At 47.2% G+C, this 24,839-nt stretch overlaps 1 protein-coding gene across 5 annotated transcripts in view; it reads right to left on the bottom strand.

Annotated features, from left to right (window-relative positions):
- The window catches only part of CPEB1 (cytoplasmic polyadenylation element binding protein 1), a 78,680-nt gene that overhangs the window by 17,417 nt on the left and 36,424 nt on the right, over positions 1 to 24,839 (bottom strand). For all 5 annotated transcript variants that reach the window (XM_084640551.1, XM_084640552.1, XM_084640555.1 and 2 more), the window contains exon 4: positions 2,608 to 2,834. In XM_084640551.1, the coding sequence (XP_084496677.1) occupies positions 2,608 to 2,834 (227 nt within the window). The remainder of the gene's footprint in view (positions 1 to 2,607; positions 2,835 to 24,839) is intronic.

The following is a 24,839-nucleotide window of genomic DNA, read 5'->3' as shown; positions in this document are numbered from 1 at the left end:
TCTGGAGTCCAGGGAGAGCCTGACTTTCTGAAGTACCTACTGTTGCTGGATTTTGCACCATTTCCCTTTGTGGCTCGGGGAGAAAGTCTTGGGTAGGTATACAGTAGCCTGCAGGTCTCCTTTGGGTTTGGCTACAGGGATGCTCTGAACACCCAGTCTGAAAAACCCAAAGCACCTTAGGCTAAACAGAGGCTGCAAGGAAGTGCTGATCACAGGGATCTCCAGCAACACCTCAGAAGAGGAGAGGAAACTCCTATGACATATTATTCAGGCTAGCGGAGCAGTAGACTGCTAGTGGCAGAAAGAGTGGGTATGCAGAGAAGAGGTCTGAGAAGTGAGGTGGGCGAGAACTGCAAGCTGCAAACCAGAGCAGAGGCATTGCATGGTGCTGACAGGCTTGGAGGAATTTGTACACTGAACCCAAAGTTAATGAGCCTCAAAAGAGCTGCCCAGAATCAGCTAATTGATTCTCCCAGGACAAATGGGTTTGGTATCTAAGACTAGAATTTGAAGACATCTGGACATCCACAGTCTGCTAATCTAGAATCCACAGCATACAGCTGTGAACCAATCAAGTGCATTAGGAGAACACTGTATAGTGAGCCGCATGCTGTTGATTGTAAGTACGTGGGCCTTGACCACCAGATGAGGAAGCAGCAGTTCGCTCTGAGTGACATGTGCAGAACATACAATTAGATGTCCATAGAACTGACATTTTTGCCAATCCGCTTCCTTCTGCAAAATTCATTCAGTGTCTCAGTCCTGTGAGGTTGTCACCAAGAGAGCAGGTGGAGAGTGAAGATCAACATTTGCTCGTGGCATCCGAGTGCCCAGCATAGGGTGGGAAAGTAGGTAAGAGACTTTCCCACAAATCCTGTTTGCACACTAGGAAAGACATTACACTTTAAGCCCTGCCAGTCAGGTGAATGAGTGTGATAAAAGGATAAGCAGAGACTTGTAATGTGCAAGCTACCTTTACAGAACATGAGAAGCAAGACTATCCTTTACCTTCCCCAGTGACAACTAGACTCAGCCATCTGGAGTAGGATTAGAGCCTTGTCTACATCAGACTTTTCCTGAAAAAAATCTCCTGATTGCCAGCACCAATTCAGCTGCAGTGCTGGTGGGAATGGCAGGTTGCACAAAGGTGAGAAATGTCTGAAGGTGGCTAGTTCAAGTTGCTTGAGAACAACCAGACTAATTTTGTTGTCCCTTCTGAAAATTAAAGAAGTCTTTCCCAAGTTACTAGCACTCCATATTAGTGAAAGTTAAAGACTTGATTTTGCTTTTTGCATTTCCCTCAGCTTAGTGAAGCATCAGTTTTACTCTCAGTGCTGCAGCGTTTGAGTTGCAAATCCTTCCGCCAAGACTGCTACAAAAGAAACTAGCCATGCCACAGGCAATAGGACTTGGATAACTTCTATCCTAAAATACTTTTATTGCTCTAACATGGCCACTTACCTATTTCCCCTTCCTTTAACTAGTTCATAACTTCTGGGGCAGGGTCACTGTGTTTGAAAAGCACATGGCAAGTACTATCAAAAGAAACCAACCAATTAAATTTTAGAAACCTGTTTCTCTCTGAACTGGTGAAAGATGTGGGGAAGTGTATTCAGCCTTCAATTTTAAAGCCTTGTTTAATACAGTTTAAGATTTGGGTCAGATTTAAAAGGACACTGGCAACTTTAAGAACACTTCTGAAGGATATTTGTAACAGGCACAACACTAAGTGACAGGTAAAAAATACCTGACTACTCAGTTTGCTTTCAACAATTGATGGCATCCTCCCACCACCATGTCAATTCACTGCCCCCTCCTTTGGGGCATTCACTCTAGCTCAGGGGTTCTCAAATATTGTACTACAACCGCCTCCTAACAAAAGTTACTTCACAACCCCAGGACGGGGGCCAAAGCTGAAGCTCAAGGGCTTCCGCCCCAGGGAGGAGGCCTGCTATCTGAGTCCTGACACCCAGGGCTGAAGCCCTTGGGCTTCAGCTTCTGTCATGTGTAGTGGGACTTGGGCTTCAGCCTTGGGCCCCAGCAAGTCTAAGCCAGCCCTGATGACCCCATTCAAAGGGGGTCCCAACCCACAGTTTGAGAACTGCTGCTCTAGCTGTTTGAGCTTTACCAAAGCAGCTTCTCTGAACATGAGAAATGACTGAAGTCACAACAATTAGCATGGGGATTGAAGGGCAAGTGTTTGTCCCGGAACTTTGATATAGAGTGACTGGATTTGAAGTCTAAGGACCCTGATAAGCAAGGCCATTAAAAAAGTCTCAGTAGTAAGTTACCCCTTTAGTGTCCATTGTTTAAAGAAAAATTGGTACAATGGTCTACTCCCCTCACCCTGGGAGTGTAGTGCTGGGTAAGCCAGTCTGCATTCCAAACCCTGGATGAAGGCAGATCCAGAAGGGAAGCAACTCCCTTAGTTTCAGGCTAGGAGCTATTGAGAGAACAATGGAGCAATTAATTCCTTTTTACTGTCTCAGGATTGATTCATGGTGTTCTACAGCACAATGCTGTTCTCCTAATGTGCCAGGAGTTGAGTGTTTGATCTAAGAGGGGCAATGCAAAGACTTGAGGTTAGGAAAACAAGAACCATCTTACGATTAAGTCTGAGAGATGGTCAGATCCAGAGCTGAATCCACTGGTATCAGAGTCCGAGGGGCTGCTGGAGCGGGAATCCAGGAGAGCACGACTGTCCAGGCGGGAGCTCCTCAGAGTCTGCGTGGGAAACTTCTCTCCCAAGTCCGAGCCAATTGGGTCCAGAGGCAGGAAGCCCAGAGGGGGCTTTCCCAAAACGTTCCCCAGAGGGCTACTGAGCATGCTGAGAACTAGAACAGAGAAACCCCCCTCATTAGCATATTAGACTTATTTCCCCATCTCCACCAGCACTCCCAAAAGGCTTTGGTATCGGGCAGCATCAAGGAGGCTTGGTCTGGTGGGGAGGTTTGTTGGACAGAAGCTAGACACATGCTTTCTTCAATCTCCTTTTGCCAGGCTGTGTCTGGAAGTTAGTGGGCTCCTGAAAAAAAACACTGCAGGGTTGCTCTGAAACAGATGCAACAGCATCATGATTAACATGCACATCCCAGAGTCAGCAGTGCCAGCATGGGTGGCCAGATGGATGTTTAATACTATCTGTCTCATTAGCTGCCCTCCCAGGCCAGGGAGAGCGGAGGAATTGAGTGCCAAGGCCCCATTAGCACTGGTTGCAAAAGCACAATTCTGCTCCCAGTTTGACTCACTTAGTCTCAGACATGTTGCACAAGTGCATGCTGGCGAAGTCTGGGCAGCTATCCCTTAGCGTCTCAGCAAGGAATCAAGTGCCTGGAGGGCATGCACACCACCCTAGTGCCATGTGGGGCAATGCACTATGGGACACCCTACTGCACAGAGGTGGAAGGAACAAAGACTGGTTACAACAGGTATATAGGAGTGGCCATGAACACTGGAAGCAGTACACTGGAAGTGGTTACAGCTAGACCTTACATGTAGCTGCCATGGCTTCTGACACTACCAGAGCATGCTGATAAACATGTCAACAGGCCCATGCCCAGAAGCCAGCCCATAGCACACATCACCTTCTGACATTGTCAGGGAATTGCCCATTGCCTTTGTTTTTCCACCTCTGGAGAGGGAAGACACGGACACATCACTCCTCCCACAGCAGCATTCCCTCCCAGTGCCGGGTCAGACTGCACTGTTGCAATCCAACACCAAGCCTTACCAGAGCATCTCCTGTCAGCACCTGGTCCAGAACTCCAAATGTGGGTTTAAGCCTTGGATGCTTACCCCCGCCCCAAAGGAGTGGAGACTTCCCTCGTGCAAGGATGTGATCAAACACGGTCAGTTATCACCCAGGCCAGGCTCTGCAGAGCCATCTCCCCAGGGCCCTGACCTGTGCAGAGGGACAGTTCTGCAGCAGGTTCCATCGTTTAGAAGAGCATTTATAGCTAGTCTGAAGTCTGCGGTGGCTTCAAGGACTATGCCTAGTTAGCCTGAGGAGGAGCTGGTTTTCAGAAAGGCAGCCTTCATGAGAGCTCAACATTGGTCAGGTGGCCATCACCCCACCCTTAGGCCAGGACTAGGGCCTAGAGGTGTTACAGAAAACATTAGCCAATGTGTTCTATAGTTCTAGGGTAGACCAGTCACTTTTCCTATAGAGAGTGTGAACATGTTGGCTAATGTATTCCAGCACCTACCTTTAAATCCGTCAAGCCAAGACCAGAGGTACCTCCTCGCAAGTCAGAAATGGAGAATTTATGTATATCTCGGCACTGTGCAGTGCCTACTTGCAGCTTAAAATGTGAATGGCAAGAGACTGCTAGAAGTTAGAGAGCAGCATTATGGCTATTTAAGCTAGACAAATCTTAGTGGCATGCTGGAGTATTCCAGTGCTTGCTCATCCTCACCCACCAAGCACTGAAAAATCTGGGCTGTACCTTCACTGACAAAGCACCATGCAGAGGTTTAGAGTAGGATTCCTTCCTGCCTGTTTCAGAGTAGCAGCCGTGTTAGTCTGTATTCGCAAAAAGAAAAGGAGGACTTGTGGCACCTTAGAGACTAACCAATTTATTAGAGCATAAGCTTTCGTGAGCTACAGCTCACTTCCTCAGATGCATATCGTGGAAACTGCCTATTTACAGTTTCCACGATATGCATCTGAGGAAGTGAGCTGTAGCTCACGAAAGCTTATGCTCTAATAAATTGGTTAGTCTCTAAGGTGCCACAAGTCCTCCTTTTCTTCCTGCCTGTGTCCATAGCATGTGGATGATCCCTATGGCAGTGGTTCTCAACCTTTCCAGACTGCCATACCCCTTCCAGGATCAGCCTGAGCCCCACTGCCTGGGGTTGAAGCACGTAACTTATCTTTATGGGGCCGCCTGTGGTGTGGGAGCCCAAGCAACTGCCCTGCTTGCCATCCCTGCACTAGCGATCCCCCTAAACCCATTCCCATCTTTCAAGGCTCAATCCCCAGGTTGAGAAACTGATCTAGAGGAGTTGATGTACCCCCTGGAAAACCTCTGCATGCCCAGAGTTAACCTCTGCCCTATCGCACAGGAACCAGCCAGTCTGCAGGTCTGGTTTCTCGGGACACTGGAGGCCAGATATTGCACAGCACTAGCTTAACTTGCCCCTTTTAGACTATAAGCAAGCGTGTCAGTTTTTACTACTGTTAATTCCCAATCTGTCCTTATGCCACAGCCTTGTCTGCCAGGACTTTCCTCCACTGCAAAACACCAGCTCAGCTCTAGCTGGGGGAACAGCAGGAGGGCTACCACAGACCAGGTGCCTGCCACCAGCCTGAGTAGCACCATGAAGCCTTCTCTGTACTAGTGCTGACTGTTGCTACTGCTGGTGGAGCTGCACTGGCAGTAGCAAGCATTAAGGAAAAGCCAGAGTCAACAGCTTAGGGGGATGAGGGGAGACTGGGTCTCCCTCCAGAATACAGGTTTGTTGTATGGGTTGCGAGACATTCTGTCCAAGCTAGAGTAAGCATGGTTTCAAGCTTATCTGAAGTCACATGGCATGTTTGAAAGCAATACAGCTAGTGTATTGTTCAAGGAAGACAGCTGAATTTGTTAAGAGTCTAAAAAACTGATTAGTCATTGAACATTACAAGCTCTGATGGATAGCAGGCTGGTCCTGCCACCCAAGCCTCAGAACTGGCAAATGCAGCATTGCTGACCTCTCCTTGACACTTAAAACAAAACTAGGGAGAAAGTTTTGTTAATTGTGGGCTATATGTAAATCCCACAGCCAGCATTATCTTGCTGGAACACAACCATACCAACACACTAGCAGCTGCCTATATCCAGTGTTTGTGTTAACAAGCCATCTCTGCAGTTAGAGCCACAGTGACAGAGTTAAACCAAAGCTCAGGTTAACAGCTCCAGGAGATGTGGAAGCCTAGCAGAACAGTATGTGGGGGGGTGGGAAGGGATACTAGTTATTTGCCTCATTTGTTTGTGGACTGCCCAATTATCTCTGCAGTTGTGCTGGGCTTTCCTATAACTGCTCCCTAGTAGGTACATTAACTTGGTGCCTAGCTACATTAGCAAGGTCTGTATAGTGATGCTGAGTGGCTTGAGCCATGCTAATTTCCAGGTGGGGCTGGGAATATTTTCCCTCAAGACAGTGTTAAACTAAGTGAAAGCCTTTGAGTTAAAAGCTGAGGGCCCAATCCTGCAAATTTGTTAGCAGCATTGTTCCACCAAGGTCAGTGGGACTTGCTAAGCACTAAACCAAACCGTGTTTGAAGGATGTTTGCAGGCCCTAGGTTTTAAGCCATTTGTGATGACTGCATGAAGCTATTCAGTCTAAAGGTTTCCTGCTTGCTCTTTAGACCTACCTGAGCTGTACTCCACAGTTCCCAGTTCTGTAGGTGGAACTCGTAACATCTCAGACATTGTTCCCAGCTTGGAAACAGGAGACTCGTGTGCTGAACCTCCAGGAGAGGAGGGTCTCACAGGAAGCAGGTGTGCCTGCAGCGCACAAGACAGCTTTCAATGGATGAAGGAAACACCAAGCCAAAAGTCCTCCAAGGTGAGTGATTCACTTGGAAAATTGACAGCCTCTCAGTCACTGACCAAGAGCCACATTAGTATCCATCATTCGGAATGCAGAATAAGAGAGTGCCAAGTCTGACTTTGCTCCCTTCCCCCATTAATTGTGTACTTTAGTTCCTCCGAAAGCTCTCAGTAGCCTAAGATATATGTCAAAGGCTGGCCTTCCAGTGTCAAAAGAGCACATCTCGTCTGTTTCCTTCAGACTACAGCCAGCTGAAGAATCATCAAGACCGTAGAAGCCATGTAAATGTAACCTTTTAAGGGGGGAGCAATTAGTTTTAAATTTAGTTAAATTACAAAGTGGTCCAACAACCACTTGAGAAATCTTGGAAGAATAGGTCTGAGAAAGATTTATCCCTGACTGAAGTGTCAGCGTGATGAGGAAGCTCCCCGTTTATAGATCCTTCAGTAGACACAAGGGAGGAGCCAATGTGCTGATATTTCAAGCTTGTAGAAGATTTCTGAAACAGTCCTCAGGCCTTCACGCAGCATATAGCAGCGAGAGAGGCACAAGCCAGTTCTCCTTGGTAGAGGAGCAAGAGAAGCAGCTTTCAAACTTACAGCTGTAGCCAGAGTCACGCCTGCAAATTTCAGAATGTACAGAAGTTAGCGTGAGACAAGACAAGGTCTGAGGTTTAGGAGTTTTAGAGCAGCCCTTCTGCATGAGCTGGCGAGACACTCCTCCAGTCTGCCTTTATTCAGCAGTCTGTTTCATGGAACAGAGTGATGCTCTAGAATCAGCTTCCTCTACCTCAAACTTTTCCGGGTGGCCTCGTGCCCTGACATGGTTCACTGCAAGAGGTTATCCCTTATGTCATCACGGGAACTTTGACAGAAGTGCAGTATCTGCTAAACAGACAAGCCATGCTAAGGCATCACACCCAGGCTAGTGCCCCTGAACAGCGAATACAGCTATGCTGGTAGAGGCTGATTGTGTAATGGAAGGAGCTAGAACTGTGGACACAAAGGGTGGCTATCAAAGTGAACTCTCCTTCGCTCTAGTCCACATTGTGGATCTGACCTAAATTTAGATGTTGGTGACCAACATTGCAAAACCCTAGCATAAAACAGGCACAGTAGATTTGCATCTGGGTTCAAGCGTTACTACAGTAGTGCAAACTGCAGATTATAGCTGTTTACCCTGTCTACGCTATTTCAGCTACACCAGCAGCTGCCTGCCAATGGCTGGAATTCCCCTGTAGATACAGGCTTCCAGCTGCTTTTCTATTTCAGCTTTCATTTAAGTCTGAAGCGTGAGATTTTCAAAGTTTGCTTGGCACATCTAAGTTCATAAGAGAAGGAAGATAGCCTGAAGCAGCAGGCCAAGCCACCATCACCCTTTCATTATAGGAAGAGCAATGGCACAATTTAAGGACGGGACACAGAGCTGATCCTTGTATAAGATCAGGAAAGGCATTTGGAATTGATACATTGCCACCTTACTACCAAAGTCACAATACACACGAGACTTCGCTTCCAAGAACTGACTTTGCTTCTATTTCCTCAGAGAGGCTGCTCGAGACACTGAAGAAAAGGATCATCCATAGACTTCTAGCTTAGTTAATTTGGGGAAATACAAGTGATGAGAAACGCTTTTCCAAACTATGCTTTAGAGGAGCCTTTTGAAAGCTTAGTCATGCATACTGAATTTATGGAAAAAATCTGTCCAGCAAAGGAACCTACTCGTCTGTTGACCAGCTGATCACAGGAAACAACTTTCCTCGTAGTAGTTGTATAGAAGACCCCAGTAAAGATTATATTCAGAAAAGAAACTTGTGTAGAAGGACTCAGGTTTGGGTGACCCAAAAGGTTCTGCTCCCTTTAATGCTCTCCAGCCCCTAAAGATCATTGGGCTCAGCTGTACAGTGAACAATGACAAGTTAGTGTTGGCCAGGGGGTATACCACCCGCACTTCATATTCAGCCTCCTTAGAAGTTGAGGCACATGCAACTCATGGATTAATGTGTTTCACATGTGCACCTGGGGAAAGAAGAGATGTCTGGAACTTCTTGGACCGTGAGCAGGTTCAGAACCTCCGGCCACATTCAGATATGAGGCATGCAAGTGACCAGGCAGACCTGTTGCTTGTAGCGTGTACGCGCTCTGCGCCTGGCTGGGTTACTGAGTGTGCAGACACTTGTTTTGAGAGTCAGGCTCTGTATGCATTTTTGCTCCTTTCTGGAAGCGGCTTCCTTCAGCTATGCAGGGAACTGCTGTTTGCAGGAGCCATCGGGGCTTGCATTTGCAAGTCTGTGAAGCCCAGACATTTGATCGCTGTTAGCTGGCCAACAACTTGCATCAAGATTAGTTATAAAAAGGACATTCTAGTCTCCTTATAGAGGGACAGAGACCCTGGAACAAGAGTACTCTGTGCACAGAGCAAACTGCCAAAGACTCCCCATCCCTTGTCAAGACCAACAGCCAGTGAAGTCAGGATCTCTTACAGCTCCTTGCTCAGTTCAGCAAGGAGACAGCTGACCCAGTGGTGCTCCTCAAGAGCTAGAAGTGGAAAGGTGAAGAGGTCACCTGTTTCCATGAGAACTGGGAAATCTTCCCAATTCTAAGTGTCCCAGGCACACTGAAAGGAACAATAGGCACCACGGAGATTTGCCATGCTCGTTTAGAAAGGCACATCACTGCTTACTACAGCAGACACAGAACCCAGAGCGGGCCGGATGGCAATGCTGTGCCTGCGCAGACGTTGGAGTACAGCGATGAAGATAAACCAGTCTTGCTAACTGAGAGCTACTCAGAACAGGGGCGGTAAGGAGTCAGTTTACCAAGCAAGATGGACACAGAAGATGGCTCATACAAAGGTGGGACATTGCTGCCAGATATGGAGACTTGTGCCCACGCGGTCTCAGAACTAGGCCTGCTGCTCCCTGGAATTGCACTGCAATGGTCCAGGAATGAACAGAACTGATACAAGGGAAGCCAAGCACAGTTGCACACGTTTTGGGGAGGGCAGAGAGACTGAAGCCAAGTGTCTGGGGACCTAGATATTGAAACCGTGCAGTTTCTTTTCAGTTTTCAGAGTAACAGCCGTGTTAGTCTGTATTCGCAAAAAGAAAAGGAGTACTTGTGGCACCTTAGAGACTAACAAATTTGAGCATAAGCTTTTGTGAGATACATCCGATGAAGTGAGCTGTAGCTCACGAAAGCTCATGCTCAAATAAATTGGTTAGTCTCTAAGGTGCCACAAGTACTCCTTTTCTTTTCAGTGCCAGTTGTGGGAGCAAGCTTGCAGCAAAAGAGCCAGATGCCCTGAACAGCCTACTCCAGTTCTAGAGAAAGAGCTTGCCACTGTTCTCACCTGGCCAGGTGAGAGCAACTTGTATATTTATAGTCCACCCAAAAAAAAATAGTGACAGGAATTGCCCCAAGATCTGTATGGAGAGGCGGCATGAGGAAAGCGCCTGCAAGACAAAATGGCATTCAATTGATGCCATAATCCCAGCCTCAGAAGGGGTAGCAAGCTAGCATCACCAAGTCTGCTCCACAAAGCAGAACCAGATGCAGGGATGGACTCACTCTGGCAATCTAGCCAACAGCACCAATCTAGCAACAGGCCACCTACAATTCTGCCTCCTATCTTCTGGCATAAGACAAATTTTAAGAACATTTGAGAATTGACGTTACTGTACTAATACTGTTAGCACATGAATTGGCAGCCTTTCTGGGGTTGTGGAATGCTCCAGCTCCCTGCAGGGAGTGGATATTACTTTCCACAGCTATGGCAAAGTCACTCCCAATTATTTCAGTGGGAAGCACCTGGATTTAAACACTGGTTTTATTTACTATGTTAAGTTATCTGGTAACAGCCACACACACACCTCTTCATGTAGCCTGGGGGGGGCCAACCAACATGTGGCTCCTTACCAAGGCCCTGATTCTGGGGCTGGAGCTATATATGTTAACTTTCCAATTTGCTGGGGGTTGCTCACTGCTCAATCACCTGCTCTGCCCCAAGCTCTTCCCCCAAGACTTGCATACCCTCTCTCTCCCCCCTCCCCGCCCCCCACCATAGCCTCCTGCGCACATGGAACAGCTGATTGTGGTGGACAGGGGGAGTAGGCACTGACTGGTGGGGGCTGCTGGCAGGTGGAGGTGCTGGGGATCAGACGGGGGGCTGCTGATTTATTACTGTGGCCCTTTGGCAATGTATATTGGTAAGTTCTGGCTCCTTCTGAGGCTCAGGTTAGCCACCCCTGATGTAGCCTGACATATTAGTCTAGGGGCGGGCAAAGTTTTTGGCCTGAGGGCCACATTGGGTTTCCAAAACTGTATGGAGTGCTGGTTATGGAGGGCCATGTCTCCCCAAACAGCCAGGGGGGCCCAGCCCCCCACCTCTTATCCAACCCCCCTTCTTACCCCAATGGGACCCCTGCCCCATCCAACCCCCCTGTTCCCTGCCCTGACAGCCCCAACCCCTATCCACACCCCTGCCCTCTGACCACCACCTCCAACCCCCCCCCCCCGGCTCCCTGGCGCACCGGTGGCTGGTGACGCTACAGCTGTGCTGCCCAGAGCATTGCGCCGGCGGCATGGCACACTGAGGCTGCGGGCGAGCCTCCTGGGCCAGAAGCTTAGGGGCTGGGCAGGAGAGTTCCATCCGGCCCATGGACCTTATAGTTTGCCTACCTCTGTATTAGGCCATGTCTTGACACAGGCCGAGTTTTGCACAATGATGAGCACACGGTTAAGCATTTTGAGTGAGAGAAAGTGCTCTGGATTTGTAGATATTTACCTGAGAATTGTTGTAGGGCCTCTGCTTTGCTTTCTTCCCTGCTAATAGGACCAGGCTTACCACCTGAAAGGTTTTAGGGTTAACACCAAATGCCAGTGTTTTACAATAAAAAAGCTAACTGGAACTTCCAACAACAGCATGGATGTTTATTTTTGAAATGAGATGCTAAGATGTCAGGTAGCCATCTGCATGCTCACTCAGAACAGCAGAAGGAAGTTTGGGAGGATCATGAGCCAATAGTTACAACACAAAACAGCCAGGACTCCTGGGTTCTATTCCTGGCTCTAGCACCAATTCAGATGTCATGGGGAGTCACCTGATCTGTACGCCTCAGCTCCCCATTTTACAAGCGGGGATGGCATTCTTGCCTCAGGGGTGAATAGGCTGAACTCAGCGTTTGGAAGCATTGTCCCTTGTATAGGCAGCATGTAAGTAGTTCATGAGAAGAGTTCCAAGCAGGTGAGGTGCGAGAGGCAGGCCTGAATACTTGGTCAAGGCATGACTTGAGAAGCAGGCTGTCTAGAGACTTGCCAGGATGTTGTGGGTAGGGACAGAAGGGATGCTCAGTGATCAAGACTAGCCAGAACGGAGTTTATAGAAATAGGCAAGATTTGCAAGATTCTGCTGAAAGTTCGGATGCCTTCAGGCCTAGTGTACGCACAAGTAGGTAACTTAGACAGCATGCACAGCTGCATGCTTATTTAGAGAGCGGGACAAATATGCAGCATGGCATGGTGTCCACTGTGTATTCGCATCAGTTCCAGCAGCCAAGGTTTAAAAGCAAAAAACTGTCAGGTCAAATTTGATACATTTGATGTTTTGCAAAGCCCAGGAACACACATTTCTAAATATAAGTATCAATTAGATGTTCCCTCACAAGTGTCTGCTGCAATGCTTAGGGTGCAAACTAGAGACTGATAATATATGCAAGAACAGGGGAAGCAGATTCCTTTCCATTATCCAGTTATATATGCAGCCTAGATGAGTGCCTAGTTATGAGAATAGCTGGATTAAAAATTCTCTATAATGCAGGACAAGTCTGAAAACATGGGTTTGCTTGGCCAAGCACCTTTAAGCTAGACACCTGACTGCAAGAAATAGCAACTTAAATGCACCTAAAACAGGCAACAAAATTTAAACAGGCCTGTAAAATATTGCCAGACCAGTTGAAGTCAGTTTGTAACTGATCTGAGCCTGACACCAGGATCTAGTTGCACTGACAAAGCAAACAAGCTTCCACTGCAACAAGAATGCGCTCAAGGTTAAGATCCCAGCCCTCTTCCTTCCACTTAGACTCTTGCCCCAAGCACATGTATTTTAGCCTAGGAGTCAGATTCTGACAAATAGCTGACCTCCAGCCCTGCAGTGAGGTGTCTGCCTCATGATTTAGGGTATTCTCCACTCGTCTTCACTTTCTATTCCACCCTTTTCTACTCAGTACTTCATGGCAGAGAGCATTTTAGCAGGAGGGAGGCTGTGCAGTCCTGAGGCTCTCTAAAAGGAGGACTCTGCTGGCTCCAAATGGCAGCAGCACAGCCATCACATCACCTGTGAGTCAGCTGTTTTGACACTTTAGGGCCCAGCCACACTAAGACGACAAAGCAATCTGGGGACTCAGTTACACATCAAGATATGCAATGCAGAAGAGGCCAAGATGCGATTAACCAACTCCCCTAATCAAGATCAAGTCCACTAATGTGGGCTGAGTGATACATGCCACCGATCTGGTCACTTGGCTAGCTGGGAACTGCCTTTAATAGGTCTCCACATCAAACAAATTGGGAGCCCCAAGAGCATTCGTGGCTGCTCCCAGCATCTCAGCTCAATTCTGAAAGTGCTTTTGTCACAGAGACCCAGGAAGACTGCTCCTGCCCCACTGACTCTGCTTTGAGAGGCTCAGGAATACCCCCTGCAGCCTCCCTAGAGGAAACTCCCTGCCATTTGTGCAGAGACCCCTTCACTCCCAGATGTTTCGGGACACACCTGAGAAATCTCAAGCCTACGGTCAGGCAGGTACACCTTGACTGCAACCCTTTCAGAGCCTCCCCCTTGCAGACCATGCAATTAAGCCTTTTGTAACAGTGATGTAAAGACAAGCATGGATCCTGGTTTATCTGATGCCAAGCAGTCAGATGTGCAGTCTGTAAAAGGAGCAAACTACGGGGGGTCTCGTCTGTCTGACCAGACCAGCCATAGTGGCTCTTCTGCTGGCAGTGCATGTGTCATTCCCCACCAGTTGGCTTTAGCCCCACAGGCACAGCTATGACCATTATTCTGCAGCATCAAGCAATATATGGCCTAGTTATGCCAACTGAACAGCAGACTATTATGGCCAGGTGCAATGCAGCATAATGCCGAAGAGCTGAAGTCTGTTTGCGGCAGCAAACAATCTGAACCCTCCGACAACCCTATTTAAATCATGTATAGTGGAAGGGCTGAGAGCTTTACTTCAGCTGTCTGCAGACACCAGAAGCCACAGATCACAGCTGTAACAGATTGGCCTGGTATAGACTAACAAATCTTTTAACAGTTCTCAATGAAGGCCTGAGGGCCAGGTACAGCCAGCAAGACAGGGCTTCCTCCACAGGTTTACCATGTTATAGTGACCAGGTTGCACATATGAACTTTTACCTCTGCTTGCTTCAGTCACCAGGGCTAGTGTACCAAGACTGGATGGTTTTCCACCAAGACCTGTGCTAGGAATTATTTCAGGGAAATTCTTGGTCGGCACTGTACAGTTCAGACTAGATGGTCACGGTGGGCCCTTCTGGCTTTGAAATCTATGGAAGTGTGCACCTCACCTCACCTCTTGTGTGAGCCTGAGACAAGCGTGGAGCAGTGCGGTCGCACCAGGGTCAGGATTGGGAGTAACTGTCCCAGTGGAAGGGAGTTTGGATGAGGCCATGCAAGACTTCAGCTGTAGTACAGAAGTGTGGGTTTGAGAAGCTGTGCTCCATGCCTTGCTGCCACCCCCAGTACTGGCAATGCAGAGCAGACTATTAGGGAGCTTGATCTGTAAGCGATTAGCAGGCCAGGGCTGTTCAGAGCTACCTGAGCAGGCTTAGAATGCCAAGGTTCTCCTCCACCAGATTACAGGCTGGTTCAACTTTGAGATGCTAAGTGTGAAGGCTGCCAGTCAATCTACACCCTATAAAGCTGCACCAATAGCAGAACTTGGCTATGTCACTGCCCCCAAAATCAAAGGGCCTCAAATTCTGTGATCAACAGGTGCATTCACAATGGACTTTGACTACTACTTGCACACTTATGCAGCTACAATGGCAAATCATTGGCATACACCAGGACAAAGGACTGCAGGCGTTCATACCATCATTATGCCTAACCTTGCTCTGAGCAGGTTGAGGCAGTGATAAAGTTGTCTGTGCCCTCTCTACCCTAGTAAATGAGTGAATACCATCTCCAAATGGCACTGCACTGGTACAGACCAATGGCAGGGTCAGCACTAACAGTGGCTACATCTTACCAGAATTGCTTTAAGACAACAATGCAGTGGGATTTCCCAGCAGAGACTGTTTAAAGAAGCTCTTGAAGGAGGGTTCTCTGTGCTATGTGCTTTCACACAGTGCTGCACAAGATCAGAGATTAAACCTCACTTGAACTGGAACCCAACCAGCAGATCTGATATCACTGGTATGTTCACTCAAGCACCTATGTATTGTGCTGCAATAGGTATTCTGTTACATCAATGCAAGTCAGTCAAATGACACGTCTCAAAAAAGAGGAGAGGGTTAAGATTGCATGTTTTAGGCATAGCAGACAGAATTCAGTTTCCATTGGAAGAAGGCACTGAGAAAGCCACTGACAGTTTTAGCATGTGTATGCATATTACAGACATTTGGTTCAGTTAAGAATCCAAGATGGCCTCATGAGGCCAGTTGGCAGCTATTGGGCACTAGTCTAAACTTGATGTTTGACCGTATTTTGTTCTAATACTGTAGTGGTTTTCTCTGTACTGAATTTGAGCAGCCCTCTAACTGGACAGCCAGCCAAACACGTTCAATTAATTGTTTAATGCTTCATTAGCAATTTGCACTTACAATGTTTTAGAACACTAATGTAGGGATTACTGGTGGGATGAGGCAAGTGCTTGTGCAAGGCGGTTTATGGAAGTGCAGCTGCTGCACAGAACTCCATAGTGAGAGGGAAGATGTGGATTCCAATAGTCTCAGGACTAGTGGTCCTCCCTTTCAGCACTACGTCAGCTTTGGTCCCTGTGCATGCAGCAAAGCCACTCTGTGGGACTCACTCCTGCTGCAGCAGTGTAAGCAAGCCCAGGTTAGCACTGATGCAGCACATCTCTATTAGGTCTGCACCAGTGTAACTGCACCTATGTAGACATGGCCTCCATACAGAACTTGAAGGAGGTAGCTGCTGGGCTAAAAGGGTGGGGGAAGGCAGTTAAGACCACCTGCAGGCGAGCATCGAGAGATTAGACTTAGATCAAGATCCATATGAACGACGCACCAAAAAGAGGACAAGAATTTGTTCCCCCTTGTTTGTGGTGGGTAGATATTTCCTTACCCTTTGCCCCAGGAATGATCTCAGACATCTCCCTTTCACTAAAATCGAGAGAAGGGCTCATTTAGGATACTACGGGGACTGTACAGGAGAAACTCGACAAGCTAGACCTCTTTCGGAATCAGGATAAACCTAGAGAGCTTATTCTAAGCTTGTGGCAGGTGAAGTTATGTTGACAAATGCCTGGTAATACATCAAAAGAGTTCCCAACCACTACTACACATTGCTCATTTCTGAGTCAGCTGTATCTACTTGGGAAAGGCCTAGGGGACACTGTCAACAGCTTGATGAAGCTTAAGGTGCAGCAGCTGTCAAGAGAGCAAATGTAGAGATGCATAACAAGTGGGCTGGAGAATACCAGAAATATTATGCCATTGTATCAGCTGGTGGTAGGTCCTTGCTTTGGATACAGAGTTCAACTTTTGCCACCCACATCTCAAGATGGAGCAGACAGGTATTTGATATCCCATACATTTCTCTGCTTACCCAGATTCCATTCCTACCAGTCGGTTGTCTTTGCAATTGAATAATGACAAGGCAGGAAGCTTAGCTCCTCCATGAAGACCAATACTATTAGAAATACATAGTCTTCTAGTTTAAGTTGCTTCCTCTGAATTAAAGCACATTTACAGTGCATAGAACAATGGTCATTGGACTGACCTTATGCATTCAGTTCATGGATGGTTCAGGAAGGTGAGCTTGGATAGTTGACAGGATCCAACTTCTGGATCCATGCTAGCCATCCCTGCTATTGGGATTAATGCCCTCCCACACGTGTTTATGGCAGTTTGATTTAGTGGATTTCCAGAGCAACACAACACACAGTACCTTCCTACCAGAGGCTGGGTCTGCCAACACCTGTATATTAGGCTTCAATTCAGGAAACATCCCTATTAAAAACAGCATGTAAGCACATGTTTCAGCACATTTCTGCATTGGGGCTGTAGCTGGAAGGGTCTGACAATTGTACAAGTTGAAGACCAATTTGCTGCTTCACAGATCTCTTCTGATGCAAAAGGTTTTAGGCTTTTATTTTTGTCTTGTATGCCTCAACACAACCACTTCGCAATCAATGCATTAGATGTCTTTCCTATATTGACCAGTAGTAAAAGGCATCAAACCTTCCAATATATTCTTAAATGCAGTCAGATTAACAGCTATGGGTGTCTGCATTTTCCAGGGTTGAAGAGGTTTGGGGTTTTTTTTTTGTTTTTTTTTTCCAGGAAGAGGAAGTTACTCACCTTGTGCAGTAACAACGGTTCAAGATGTGTCCCCCTATGGGTGCTCCACTTGAGGAGTCTGTGTACCCCTGCACCTCTAATTGGAGATTTTTGGTAGCAGTGTCCTGTTGAGCCCTCCCTCGTGTGCATGTGCTCTCCCTCCCTCGTGGTCTGCCTTGAGGCTATTTAGCAGCATGGGTGAACCCCCTCACTTCTTTCCCAACCTCAGAGCCCTGTAGAGAACTCTGAAGTAGAGGGGAGGAGGGCAGGTTGTGGAGCACCCATATGGACACATCTCAAAGAACCATTGTTACTGTACAAGGTGAGTAACTTCCTCTTCTTTGAGTAGTGTTCCTATGGGTGCTTCACTTTAGGTGACCAGTACCCACCACTGGAGGCTGGAACTTTGGAGCAGAATCTTACTAGAGAGTACTGTGGAGCTGAAGATTGCATCAGCAGCCAAATCTTCAGTGATCGCATAATGTTCTGCGAAAGTATGGACAGAGGCCACAGTCATTGCTCTATAGATTGGGGAGATAGGGGTATCCTGATGGAATGTGACTGAGGTAGGAACTGATCTCATGGAGTGCGTATGGACAGGAGCAAGTTGTGCCCTTGCTAAGTAGTTAATACAACTAGAGACCCATCTGGATAGTATGAGGAGATTTTACAGCTTTTGGATCTTTCTGTGGATGAAAGGAAGAGTTTAGGGGATTTCCTGAAGTCCTTAGTCCTGTCCAAGTAGAATGCTCGTGTCCTAATATTTAGCATATGCACAATTGTCTCCCAGTTGTCACAATGTGGTTTTGGGAAAGACAGGGAGACTGATCTGTTGATTCATATGGAAAATGTAGAAAAATTAGGGAGAAACCTGGGATATGGCCTTCGAGTTATTTTTTAAAAAGACAAAGGCCATGAATGATGGGTGTGCCCTCAGGGCCACTATTTCTTTTATGTGCCTAGCTGAGGTGATGGCAATTAGAAATGCTGTCATCATGGACAGGTGTAAGAGAGAACAAGTTGCCCTGGACTCAGAGGGAGGTCTAGTCCAAGCCCTGAGAATGAAATTAAAGTCCCAGGCTGGAGCGGGTGGTATGTCACGGGGGAAGAGAGTACCAATGCCCTTAAAGAATCTACGTATTAGTGGTTGAGCAAACTTCAAGTGGGAAGCCATTTTCGCCATGAGATGTACCTTAAGGGAGCTGAGTGAGAATTTAAAATGTAGTGCAAAATCAGAGGGAGGAAAGATGAAGTTGGGTCTGTGTGTTTGGAATGCTACAAAAACTTGGAGTCGTTTCCATTTTGTAGGTATGTGGAGTGGTCAACTTGTGGCTGTGTTGCAACATGTGTTTCAGCTTGTCAGAGCATTCTGCTTCTAAGCCTTGGAACAAAGAAAGATCCAAGCCTGGAGGCAGAGGACCCATGGGTTGGGGTGAAGGGTCAGCCCACTGTTTTGAGAGAGCGGGTGAGGAATGGGCTGACAGGAACAGGAGGGCATACTGCCATCTGTGTCAAGTGAGGAAGCCAGACTTGTCATAGTCAAGAGGGGCAATCACAATAACTCTTGCTTTTTGTTGAATTTTCAACAGAATCTTGGATAGGGTAGGAAACTAGGAAAAGACATACAAGTGGGCTCTGTCCACTAGGAAGGTGAGGGCAACTGTCAGTGAATGTTTCCCCAAGCTGGCCCTGGAGCAGTAACAAAGGACCTTTCTTGTTCTGATAGGTAGTGAAGAGATCCATAGGCTGGGTTTCCCAAAGGATGGCTATATCTTGAAGCACCTCTGAATTTAGTATACACTCATTGTGGCGAGAAAATTCCAACAGACTGTTGGTTATCCCGTTCTGTATCCCTTGTAGACAGATAGCTGAGATGAGCACATTATGATGGGTGCATCAATTCCAAAGTTTGAATGCTGTCTTGCAGAGGGAGGGAGATCTGGCAACTCCTTGGCCGTTTATACAAAACATACAGGTCACATTAAGTCCATCATAGCCATTGTGTGTTTTTGATGAAAGGCAGAGTTTGTGCACAGGCACTCCTGACAGCCCTTAGCCCCAAAAGAGTGACATGGAAGGTCATTTCTGTAGAAGGCCATTTGTCCTGAACCTTGTTGCTGTGTAGGTGAGCTCCCCAGCGTATTAGGGAGATGTGTCCCAGAGTGGTGAATGTGGGTAGTGAGGAGCACTCTCGCTTGTACTGCATCAGGTTGGTGCTGATGAAGTCCAATCACTGTACCGGGGTTAGTATGCCACTACAATGAAGTGAACCTTGGAGACTACCCTGTGTGGAGCAGTCTGTACCTATAATGATCCTGCTCCAAAGGTAAGCAGTAGGAAATCTCCTGTACGATGGTTATATTGAGATATGAAGTAGGTACCCTGTAGGTTCAGGCCTAGAAATCTCTCTGCTCTAGAGCTGGTCCTAACTGCTGAGAAGGTAAGGTGACTTCTGAGTGGCATGACAAGTGTACAGATGGCAGCTGATGCTGTAAGGTATCATTGTTCAAGCCCCCGATCAGCTCAAAGTGCTTATAAGAGGCAGTTTGAGAGGTCATGGACTGGGGTGCAGACTGTTCTTGCTTTTGAGCCCTGGGCCTCTTACACTGTGGCTCATAACAGCACAGAGATGGTGAGTATTGAGAAGATTGTGATCTGTAGTGTGGTTGAGAGGTACATCTTCTCTTCTGTTCCATAGTGTAGATTCTTGAGTGCAGTGCCGTCTGAGAATCCTTCAGGATGTGGAGAGAAAAATCTGTCTTCTCTGAACAGTTTGGCCCTTCAAATTGGAAGTCTGTAGCTCTTTGGGCAATCTAGAGAGGTGCAGCGAACCTAAAAAAAGCCAACCCACAACCCACCTCAGTACCACTGTCATGGAGACTGGGCGGGCAGCTGTAACAGCTACATCCAGTGGTGTCTTTAGGACCGGTCTGGCTATTAACTGACCTTCTCTAAGAATGGTCTGAATCTGTTTGTGTGTTTCCAGTAATGTTCCAGAAACATCCTGGGTTTCCCAAGATTAACAAAAATTGTTTTGGCCAGGATAGTTTGGTAATTTATGACTAAACAGTAACGTTGTTGATTAATATACCACCTTGCAAAGCCCAATCATATGGAGTTGACTTGGTATTATGTTGCTTGCTTCATGTATTAACCACATCCACTATGATGGAGTTGCATTGTGGATGCTGAAAAAGTCTGCCTCTTTGGGTAGAGATGTAGGATTGTTTTTGTTTACACTGTTGTGGTTGGTGCAATGGAGGCTGGCTCTGCCAGATGATTTTGGTAGGATCTAGAATCAGCTCATTAATTGGGAGGACAGTTCTAGATGAGAAGGTAGTGTGCAGAATTTCTACCAACTTGTGATGTGTATCTGCCACCTCCTGTAAGGGAATCTGCAGCTTGTTGGCTACCCTCTTGGTAAGATCCAGAAAGTTCTTCAATCTTCACTTAGTGATGAGGGGTGGGCAGCACAGTCTCATCTGGGAGAGATGAGAAGTGTGCTGAAGAGGAAGCTACCTCTTCAGGTTCCCCCCGTTCTTTCCTGTTCTGAAAAAGCTCTCTCCTGTCCTAGCTCAGGTACCAGGCTGTAGCAAACCATCTGGTGGACTCTCCCTGAGAGACACCGGAGACTGTCGCCCCATGTGTGTATATACCTGAGGAGTTACAATATGGCCTTGGGAGGGAGAGGCAGGAAGGCAGGCACGGGTGGTTGGCATGATGGATTGGGGATGACCCTTGTAGTGTGGTGGTGGGCCAGTGTCAGATTCATCTGTGGGTAAGGGTGTCATTGACTGGGGTATTGGTAGTATACAGCACAATGCTAAGAGCGATTCTGGGTGCTGGGATGGTGCTTGATACTGGGGTCCTGGTATCAAGTAATGGGGATTGTGGGTCTTCCCCAATCATCAGGTCTCCAGGATTGGAGAGCTCATGCAGTACCACGGGTTCATTTGGTACCACAAAGGAGGGTCCATGGTACACTGTCAGTACTGATAGTTGGGCAGAGCACTCCCTAAATGAGAGTTTTGCCCAATACAAAAAGTTTGTTGGTGCCACTTTTTTAGAGATGGTATGGTAATGGTATCTTCCTGGGTACTGAGGCCACAGGTCTCCAGAGTATCAGAGCACCTGTGTTACCATGGGCTCATCTGGAACCCCAGAGGAGTGTCCGCAGTCTGTATCAATGGTTGGGAAGGTGCAGAACACTTCCTAGATGGGAGTTTTGTTGCATCTGGTACCAAAGGGTTTCTCTATGCTGCTCTTTTAGAGATGGTAGGGTAACTGTCCCCTCTCCTTAGGGGATGGTACCATTGCCTCAGAGCATGACAGTGGAAGCCTCTGGTGTCTCAGTGCCAGAGCAGACAGCAGGGCTTTTCTATGTCGCTCTGATACAGTACCTGTCCCCTCTCGGTGAAGTAGATGCCCAGAGTAGAGCTCAGAGCAGCACAGAGCTTACAGAAGCCCCTTGTCAGTGCAGAGAGCAGAGCTCAGAGCAGGGCAGAGCTGACAGCAGGAAGACCCTTCAGGACAGGAAAACTTCAGGTTTCAGCTTCCAGAGCTTTGAGGTGCTGAACCAGTGCGGCAGCTGAGCTCACAGCAGGAAGACCCTGTGCCAAACTGGAGTGGCAGTTGAGCTCACAGCAGGTTCCTGTGCTGGTACTCTCCTACTGAGGTGGCCCCTCTGGGGAATCCCACTGGCTGGCCAGCTGCTCAGGGATCCATGTGGAGATGGCTGCACTGGGGAACACCCCTCTGGCTGGCCAGCTGCTTGTAGGAGCCTTTCCAGAAGGAGTCTGTTGGTGGCTTCCCCCCCTCTCTCTTCCTCTTCACCACCTGACCCCTTTTGAAGTGAAGGCTCTGGGGATGATCTGGGGTCAACACACTGGAGTCCCCTGCAGACTAAAGTGTTCTCTGTATAGAGAAATTTTACTTCAGCTCCCAGCTCCTGCCAGGCTGCAGTTTTAGGTGTGGCAGGTAAAGCACGTCTGTGATGGTCTCCCAGGCACAGCGAGTGTCTGGCCATTACAGGAATGGACTCCTGGCAGGAGAGGCACCACTTGGAGCAGAGAGCCAGGCAAGCCCCTGGGCAGGGGGTTGTCATCCTCTAGCAGGAAGGAATATGCAGAATAGTCCACCTTTTTTTATTAACTGAAAAAGAAAAATTATGAGTCTACTAGAAGTGGGGGGAGAATGCCTCCAGGGAAGGAAAGTGAAGTTCTTTTCCTTTTTCTCTTTAAGCCAAAAAAAAACAAAACACTAGCCTGAGTACTTTTAGGGAGAACAAAGGTAACACACACACTACTTATGTTAATGACACAGATAAGGGACAACTGCTTGTTCCATCAGAGGCCACAGGTGGTAGAGAAGGAAGTGGGGGGGTTGCACATGCAGTGCTAAATAGCCTGGAGACAGACCATGAGGGAGGGAGAGCACATGTGTGGGCTCAAGGGGACACTTACCAAAAATCTTGGATTAGAGGTGCAGGGGCACAGACACCTACAGTGGAGCACCCACAGGGACACTACTTGAAGAACCCCGAGGTCTGTGGAACAGCAGTAGCTTTTAGAACCAAGGCTGGGTAGAAAGGCAGCTCTACCTGCTCACTATGGAAGGTCCTGTCCTGAGATACTGTACTCAGCACCCTCAGCTCACACCACTTGCAAAAGTGACAGCCACCAGAAAGGCCCCATAAGCAGACAGCTTTGCCACCACTGTTGAGATGCAAAGATGGGACTGGAACTCAATCCCACAAGGGCTGTGCTGCTGAGCCAGTAGCAGAGAAAGCTGAAGCCTCTTCCCCAAGCCACTGGTGCAAGATCATATTGGCTGCTCCTGCGCACACAAGAGGCATACCTGAAGTTGGCAACAAGGGGAGCACTAACTGGCTTTTTGGCAGGCTTGTCTGCTCCCTCTGGCTCTGAGGGAAGGGAGACTGCTGTATGCCCTGGATCAAGTTCCCCCAGAACCCAGCTCACCAGAGACTGCCACAGTGGGGAGCACTGAACCTCCAGGGATGCACTTAATGTGACATCTGTTACCTAAGCACCCTTCTTAACAAGCAAGCATTTTCCTACACTGTCCATGTACTGCCACGTATTGCTGTGGTAACTGAGTGTCTTCTAGGTAGAGTCAAGAACTAGAATCATAGGAGTGGAAGAGACCTTGAGAGGTCATATAGTCCAGTTCTTGTAAAGGGGAGAGGTGCCAAGATAAAATCTGATTGGGAGGGTTTGATTTTCTATGGATCCATTGATTTTTAAGTTACTTTTGTGGGTTGGTCAGGCAGCAGGGGAGGAAGCCAGCTCTTAGCAGGACAGACTAGAGATTTCTTTCTGAAGATGACTCAGACTTTAGGTCAGAAAGGACCAGCGTGATCTAGCCTGACCTCCTGCACATCAGACCACAGAACTTCACCCACAGACTCCTGTGACAGACCCCTAATCTCTGGCTGAGTTACTGAAGTCCTCAATCATGGTTTAAATTAGGGCTGTTGATTAGTCAGTTAACTCACATGCCTAACTCAAAAACTAATTTATTGGTTAGTCTCTAGGGTGCCACTAGTACTCCTTTTCTTTTTGCAAATACAGACTAACAGCTGCTACTCTGAAACCTGTCAAAACTAATTGATTTAAAAAATTGCAGTTTTAATCACTGTTAATTTCAACTGAAATTTATTAAATTTTGATTTTTTCTATGTTATCTATTGTATTCTGTATCATAATTGAAATAGTGTATGTTACAAATATTTGCACTATAAAAATAGTATTTCAATTCACCTCACACAAGTACTGTAGTGCAACCTCTTAACATGAAAGTGCAACTTAAAACCCTATATTTGTGTTACATAACTGCACTCCAAAACCATGTAAAACTTCAGAGCCTGCTAGTCCACTCGGTCCTACTTCTCATTCAGCCAATCATTAAGACAAACAAGTTTGTTTACATTTGCAGGAGATACTGTAAACAAGAAGCAGGCAGCACTGTCACCTGAAAGTGAGAACAGGTGTTCTCATGGCACTGTTGTAGCCAGCATCACAAGATATTTACTTGCCAGATGCACTAAAGATTCATGTCAGTTCATGCTTCAACTACCATCCCAGGGGACATGCGTCCACGCAGATTACTTTCTGCTCAACAATCCAAAGCAGCGCGGACCAACGCATGTTAATTATCATCTGAGTCAGATGCCACCAGCAGAAGGTTGATTTTCTTTTCTAGTGGTTCAGGTTCTGTAGTTTCTGCATCGAGTGTTGCTCTTTTAAGACTTCTGAAAGCATACTCTACACCTCATCCCTCAGACTTTGGAAGGCACTTCAGATTCTTAAACTTTGAATCATGTGCTGTAGCTATCTTTAGAAATCTCACATTGGTACCTTTTGTGTTTTGTCAAATCTGCAGTGAAAGTGTTCTTAAAACCAACATGTGCTGGGTCATCTGAGACTGCTATAACATGAAATATATGGCAGAGTTCAGGTAAAACAAAGCAGGGGACATACAATTTTCCCCCAAATTGTTCAGTCACAAATTTAATTAACACTGTAACTATCAGCATGGAAGCATGTCCTCTGGAATGGTGATCAAAACATGAAGAGGCACACGAATGTTTAGCATATCTGGCACAAATACCTTGCAATGCTGGCTACAACAGTGCCATGCAAATGCCTGTTCGCTTTCTGGTGACGTAAATAAGGGCAACATTATCTCAGGTAAATATAAACAAACTTGTTTGTCTTAATGATTGGCTGAATGAGAAGGACC

This window comes from Lepidochelys olivacea (assembly GCF_965140295.1).
Source record: "Lepidochelys olivacea isolate rLepOli2 genome assembly, chromosome: 10".
NCBI classification, from domain to species: domain Eukaryota; kingdom Metazoa; phylum Chordata; order Testudines; family Cheloniidae; genus Lepidochelys; species Lepidochelys olivacea.
This window is presented reverse-complemented; position numbering and strand designations above follow the sequence as displayed.